This window comes from Oreochromis niloticus, linkage group LG14, assembly GCF_001858045.2.
Source record: "Oreochromis niloticus isolate F11D_XX linkage group LG14, O_niloticus_UMD_NMBU, whole genome shotgun sequence".
Lineage (NCBI taxonomy): Eukaryota > Metazoa > Chordata > Actinopteri > Cichliformes > Cichlidae > Oreochromis > Oreochromis niloticus.
In genome coordinates this window covers 28,417,163-28,423,985 of record NC_031979.2, presented here as the reverse complement: position 1 = coordinate 28,423,985, position 6,823 = coordinate 28,417,163, and the positions used below count along the sequence as shown (strand labels likewise).

The 6,823-nt window shown below is 36.4% G+C and overlaps 2 protein-coding genes across 3 annotated transcripts; one reads left to right on the top strand and one right to left on the bottom strand.

Annotated features, from left to right (window-relative positions):
* The first annotated feature begins 457 nt into the window (after positions 1–457).
* LOC100698463 (odorant receptor 131-2-like) lies at positions 458–1,378 on the top strand. Its single transcript, XM_019367235.1, has one exon. The coding sequence runs from the start codon at positions 458–460 to the stop codon at positions 1,376–1,378; it is 921 nt and encodes a 306-aa protein (XP_019222780.1).
* Positions 1,379–3,541: 2,163 nt separating this feature from the next.
* LOC100701346 (diablo homolog, mitochondrial) lies at positions 3,542–5,913 on the bottom strand. Of its 2 annotated transcripts, none has more exons than XM_003440145.5 (6): positions 5,589–5,913; positions 5,286–5,403; positions 4,982–5,107; positions 4,481–4,591; positions 4,255–4,351; positions 3,542–4,105 (listed from the first exon to the last, which is right to left on the bottom strand). In XM_003440145.5, exons 1-6 carry the CDS (start codon positions 5,723–5,725, stop codon positions 3,900–3,902), a joined length of 795 nt encoding a protein of 264 aa, XP_003440193.1. In that variant the 5' UTR covers positions 5,726–5,913; the 3' UTR covers positions 3,542–3,899. The 2 variants fall into 2 exon arrangements, with proteins under 2 accessions (XP_003440193.1, XP_005474847.1); XM_005474790.4 differs by having other exon boundaries at positions 5,286–5,400.
* Between the last annotated feature and the right edge of the window lie 910 nt (positions 5,914–6,823).

Sequence of the window (6,823 nt, the reverse complement as noted above, 5' to 3'; positions counted from 1 at the left end):
GGCCTACTGCTTGTCACGGTCACATCACTGTAGAACTTTATAAGACATACCTTAAAAGAATAATGGGATATAGTCTTCCTTCTGGCAATAACCATGCCAACTGATTACCTTGTCAACAAGCAACAAAGTTTTCAAAACTTTAATCTAGAATTTAGTGTAGACTCTCCTGACTGAGTGCTCCATCTGTCAACAATGTACAGCCATCAAGGGGAATGATCTCTAAGGGAAGATGACGACACCTTAAGACAACTTCAGTTTCATATAACCTTTAAATTAATGTTCCACTGTCATCTCTAAGAAAACTGCAGCACTCAGAAGAGGATATTTGTGTTTGGAAAAGGACGAAAGGTTTCTCCACTAGACTGATTTTTTGGTTTCAGTCTTTAGAGTAAATCTTATATTTATAATGACACTGATTGACTCTTAGAAGTTATTTAAACAATCGTGTTTGTTCTCAATGGCAGGTAACAGCTCACTAATTTGTGCTTTCTTGCACCAATTATTGACAGTCCGGGTCATGATTGTGCACACCCTGGTGATAATCTTTCTTTGTATCAACATGTTGCTCATTGTGACCTTTGTAAAAAAGGAATGCTTTCACACATCTGCTCGCTACATTTTATTTTTTGTCACTTTACTGTCAGACAGCTTTTTGTTAGTCATGACCGATATCTTGCTTATTTTAACCAGATGTTCAGTACAAGTTTGGTTGTGTATAATTATCACTCTTTTCGTGCTTGTGTATTCTATTGTCACACCAGTTACTCTGACAGCAATGACTCTGGAGCGCTATGTAGCCATTTGTATGCCCCTTCGTCATGGACAGCTGTGCTCCACACGTAGCATTAAGTACTGTATCCTGATAATTCATGGCCTCAGCTCTGGGCCATGCATTGTTATTATTTCCATGTTCTTTGCTACTGCTTCAATTAGCTTCTACAGTCAATACACAATTTGCTCTGTTGAAATGTTTATGCTTTATAGATGGCAGGATCATGCTCGCTCAGCTGTAAGTCAGTTTTATTTCATGATTATGGGCATCACTATTGTTTTTTCATATGTTCAAATAATGAAAGTGGCCAAAGCTGCATCAGGAGAGAATAAGAAGTCAACACAAAAAGGAGTGAGAACAGTGATCCTTCATGGTTTCCAGCTGCTTCTCTGTCTTGTTCAGCTGTGGAGTCCATTCATAGAAACAGCTGTCCTTCAGATTGATGTCAACTTGTTTAGAGATTTCAGGTATTTTAACTATGTATTATTTAGTATTGTTCCAAGGTGTCTGAGTCCTCTCATCTATGGCCTCAGGGATGAAACATTCTTTCTTTCTTTGAAAAATCTCATGCCTACTTCATCCTGTTCAAAAAAACATGTGATTTGATAAAGTACATCACTTCTATTAATAATGGTAACATCCATATTTAATCAAAACATTCATTAATTTTGACAATATCGACAAGCATGTAATGATTAACTTCATATATTTTAACAGGTACAATTTACACTGAAGTTTTAAAAAATAAAAATGTAAATAATAAGAGTTAGTTTATCTCATTTGACAGAATTTACTGTAGAGTATCTACACAATATGTGGAAAAATAAACAAAATAATAAGTATGTGTGGTGTTTTCCACTCATCAAATCCGACATGAGAGGCTAAATAAGAATAAATGTCTTTTTGAACTTGTAAAAACAAATTTATTTCTCTAATGTCTTTAGGCATAGACATGGTTAATCAGCAAGATGATTATTTATCACAATATAAATAAAACTAAATGGAATTTTCCAGGATCTAATATGTTCATTATTAAAACACCTAAATCATGTCATCGTAATTTAGCATTATGTGATTGGGCACCAAATGTGGATGCACAACAGATATCATAACAATTATAAATTGTAATAAATAGACATTTTCTTATACTGTTATGTAGATGTCATCAAACAATGAAACACAGAATAATTTTGTTATATTATTAAAGCAAAACATATATTATATTTCACTTATGGATAGGATAAAAGGGTGTATGTCAAGAAGTCATTCTTAAGGAAGAAAAACAGCGAGAAAAGGCTGAAGTATGCCCAGTTACACAAGAACCGGACTGAAAGTTAATAGTAACGAGCTGTAATGATTTATCCAACTTAGAAATTTCTTGGTTCAACTCATCATTAATCCACTTGGCTTCATTAAAGGTTGTATCAAACCTCAAGTAAACAAATGAAATAAATGCTTGTTGGTGAGTTTGTGTTACTTTTCTTAAAAGTAATGCAGCAAGCAAAGTTGAAAACCAGCCCAAAGAGACTTTAAAGACACCACAATGATTTTACTGTAGACACATGAACAGGTAGAAATGAAGATTGCAAGCCTGACTGCTCATTACTGCTTTTGTTACCTGTTAGCAATCAGGCTCTGGCTGCTTGGCAGTGGTGTCCATACACTCAGCTTTAATATCATTTACGTCTTGCATTTTTCCAGAACCCTATATACATAATCACATACTGTGTATACTACTGTTTATATAGTGTATTATCTTACTTATTTTGTATTTGTTTGTATTTTATTTGTATTTTTGTATTTTTCTTCTGCTATCTGTACCTGAGCTGAGGTAAAGCATAAATTTTCCCGCCATAAGATCAATAAAGTTTTATCTTATCTTATCACTCTGGGTTCTTGGCTAGCTTTGCGTTAGCATGCCGTCTTACAGATGTTTGCAAAGAGCTGAAGTTCTGTTAGCAGTATCATAAAAAGCAGTATAACTTTGTTGCATGCTACAACCAAAACTGCAGACAACATTGTTCTAGGCTAATTTGTAACATGGCACTTTATTCACCTAGTCTCTCAACAGCCTACCAGGCCAAAGAAGAGAAAGAAAGTCAATATTAAGTTAATATGTACATTTTGGTAAACTGTGTTTAAATATTGTATTTGGTATTTATACTATGTCAGTACATGTATATTCTGTTCAGAGAATCACCAATTCTGTTCTGATCATATTTATAGTACTATGTGACTACATTAGAGCACTTTACTTGTTGTTCCTAGAGTATTTAAAAGTAAAATTGGAGGCAGAACCTTCAGTTTTAGACCCCTCTTCTGTGGAACCAGCTTCCAATTTGAATTCGGGAGACAGACACTATCTCTACTTTTAAGATTAGGCTCAAAACTTTTCTTTTTGCTAAAGCATATAGTTTGGGCTGGATCAGGTGATCCCCATCCTCCCTTAGTTATGCTGCAATAGGCATTGGCTGCTGGGGGATTCCCATGATCCATTGACTAGTCCTTTTCAGTCACCTTTCTCATTCACTATTTGTTAATAGAACTCTCTGCATTGAATCATTAATTACTATTAATCTCTGGCTCCCTTCCATAAAGGGAGTTTTTCCGTCCCACTGTCGTGATAGTTATAATAGGGGTATATGATTGCTGGGTTTTTCTCTGTATGTTCTGTTGTAGGGCCTACCTTACAATATAAAGAGCCTTGATGTTGTTGTGATTAGGCAGTTTATAAATAAAATTGAATTGAAATTGAATCTTTAAAAACAATGGAGGACACAGTAATTTTATTTAAAAAAAATCTTTGTTACAGCAAAACATATATTGTACTCCACTGATGGATAAGAATCACTGGAACAAAATATTAGTGATTCCATCGTTTTCCTACATTTACTAACCCTAATAAATAGTCTTAAATAAAAATATTTGCAAGTGGTTTATTGTTAATTTTATTTTCAAAATTAGCCATTTTTTGCTTTATTCTTCTGTGAAAGTAAACATGTAAATATCTGACAGTAGGAAAGCTATTATAGCAAAAAGACTAGAAAAGACGTTTTCGAAGTTGAGCTCATTACTTTGAAATCAATAGCACTTGCACATTGTTTTCCTGTTTTCCCATATGTCTGTCTTAGTCCTCTCGTAGATAAGCCTCATGCACCTCAAGCCCATCACTATCCTCAAGGAAGGCAGCATATTCTGCCATCCTCTGGATCTCTTCTACTTTTGTCTCAGCCAGCTTCTTATCTGCCTCGGCAGAAAGTTTCTGTGCTTCTTCCACCTGCGACCGGGCCACCTGGATGTTTGTCCTCATTGAGATGGATGCCTGGTGAGCTCCTGGAAACACAGATTCATTTTGTCAGATTTCTGAGTAAAAATATAGGTGTATGCAACTATTCCCAGAACTTTATAAAGTAACAGTACATGTCCCAAATTTGATTTTAATGACTTCATTCATCCATAATTCAGGAAAAGATTCTTCTCACCTGAAGTGCACGCTGCCTCAGCTGCCATTTTACACAGGCTGATGGCATTGATCCAAGCTGATTCATAACGTTTGCATTCAACTAGTCTTTCACTAGCCTGTTCAGACAGAGAGAAGTGACAAACTCAATAATTTCTTGATGTAAAAGCTAATTTCCAAAATATAAACTCAACACAAAAGCACATTAAACATTTGTTTTGAGGACAAAGAGGACAACACAAACTAACCTCTGCACGCCAGCCATTGATCGCTTGCTGGAGTGAATCCTCCTCTGCTGGGGTCATTTTTCCCAGTGACGCCAAATATTGTCTTTGAAAAGCAATACGTGAGTGCACAGCCTGTGAGTAAACAGAGGGAACAAAAGCAGTCAGTTACAGTACACAGCAACATTTGAATTATAAACTCAGAAGAGTTTGTAGGACACTGAACAGTATTTCGGGCTACTTGTATAAGTTCAAATCAGACATACAAGACTTTATTTTAGAATTTTTGCAAATTTTATCCATTGTCTCTCAGTTTTCATAAATTTGTCCAAGTAAAATTAATTCCAAAGTTTATTGTCACCATATTTAATATTAGGCTGAAAATTGCTGCAGTATATTACTGAATAGATATGTCCAGATGTTTTTGTCCTCTCATGTTTGTGTTGAATTTAAATTAAGCTATTTTTTAAATCTTTTGAAAAACGAAATGTTGCAAACCATGTCTTACGCACAGTAAAAACCTACCTTTGAATAGTCTGCAAGGGCATCGACGTAAGCCAAGGTGGTCTGAGAGAGGAAAGTACATGAGCTGTCTGTAATCACTGAGGCAGCTCTTCTGATCAGAGAGTCATGCGAGAGGTTTTCCACTTGCTGCAAACAGGGAGAAAAAAAATATCAGTGTTTTTAAGTCTTTTCTTTAATTTCTCCATATGTATATTATCTATAAGAAGAAGAAATACTCTGAAGACTCCTGAACAGTCAACATTAGTGCAGTTGTAGGTGACTGTACTAATTCACACTTCTATGTTATTTTTGGAGACTCACCCACCTGTGTAAAAGGGACAGCACAAAGCCCACGGGCAATGGTTAAAGACGCTATGCTCATGTGTGAAGACTTTGTCAGTTCCCCAAACTTCTGGTTTCCAGGTATCCTGCTCTCAGAGCTGCTGTAGAAGCAATGCAGTATGTTAGGACTAGGACCAGCAAACAAATTAATGATATTTCAGTTTGAAATGCTGTGAGTTATTGTCCTATGGTCTGACTTGGACCAACTTGTGGTAAATTTCACCAAAGATCAAGGTCTGGTTTTAACTTTGCAAATCATTTTGTTGAATATTTATTCACAACTTACCTGAGGAAGCGAATGCAAGCTGCTCCTCTCCTTAGCACGCTCTTACTGGTCCGCAGCACTGAAATGTCTATCTGATTCCGCACAAGTCCTGTAGCGGCACGGCTCGCACACACTGAACACTGACGAACAGCTTGCATTTTGCAGATTAATTTGATCTGCTGCACTTACAGAGTCTATTTATCTAATCTGTAAAATAGGTTCCTGGCTGCAGGTTTTTCTGTTCAGTTTAAACCTTGCACTTTTCTCACTGTTGCCTTGTCTTAGTAAAAGTCTTACTTGCTGCTAGAGAGGTTTGAGTCTGCTCTGTGAATAAAAACTATCATGTCTTGTGGGTATTTATAATGACTCAGCACCACTCAATTACGCAAAAGGCATTGATCTGTTGACTGTCCCTGTAAATGTACGTATTTGGTGTTATCTGCGAAACCCCGTAGATACGTGCAGGTTAGAGACCATTTGTGCTGGTTGTGGACTTTCTATCTCTATCACTGTGTAGGGTTTATATGTATGACTCAAAAGGCTAGATGTAGTTAATGGCAAAAAGTTTACCAACTTTCATTACATTTTAATTTGAAAAACATCCCCAAAAAACAACTATTTATACTCATAAAATTTCCCACACCTAAAAAGTGGCTTTTATGTCATAATGTACAATTAGGGTTAGTGCAGAGCAGAAGAATGATAAAGCATGATAAAGGGCCAAACTCTGTTTTTCATTTTTCATTATCATTTTTTGTACTGATGCATAACTACAATGAAAGCCAGAAGCCACTACCCAGAACAACAAACTACTGAGAGTTGCATTGTGGGTAATGTAGGTGTTTTGAGACAGGCTTATTGGAGGTAATAAGATCAAATGAAACCACACCAGGATAATATAAGAGCCAAAGATTGGAAGCAGGGCTGTTGGGCACACTCACAAGGGTGAGGAAAGGAGACATGTAAGACCAAGTATCGGGTAAAAATAATTAGGAAATTACAGGTGGAGCAAGACAAAGGTAGCAAGTAAAAAAAACAAAAGGGAAAAGGGAAAGTTTCCAAAATAAAAGGAAGTGACTGTAACTTGTGTACCACATCCGGTCATGGCACACGATACTCCTTGAAGAGGTAGGTCTGTCACAATTCAGGTAGACTTGGGTGCACATGTAGTGCACCCATGTAGTGTATTTACTATCTGTGCCCAACACCAGCATTTCTTCAACAACTACCTCTGTGAAAATCACTATGTTGTGTGT

Excerpts from the sequence above, each read along its gene's own strand:
- LOC100701346 (XM_003440145.5), bottom strand. The coding sequence starts at position 5,725 with ATGCAAGCTGTTCGTCAGTGTTCAGTGTGTGCGAGCCGTGCCGCTACA. Across the intron at positions 5,404-5,588 it reads GCTTGCATTCGCTTCCTCAG|CAGCTCTGAGAGCAGGATAC; the intron begins GTAAGTTGTGAA and ends TTGCTTCTACAG. Across the intron at positions 4,352-4,480 it reads TCAATGGCTGGCGTGCAGAG|GCTAGTGAAAGACTAGTTGA; the intron begins GTTAGTTTGTGT and ends CTGTCTGAACAG.
- LOC100698463 (XM_019367235.1), top strand. The coding sequence starts at position 458 with ATGGCAGGTAACAGCTCACTAATTTGTGCTTTCTTGCACCAATTATTG.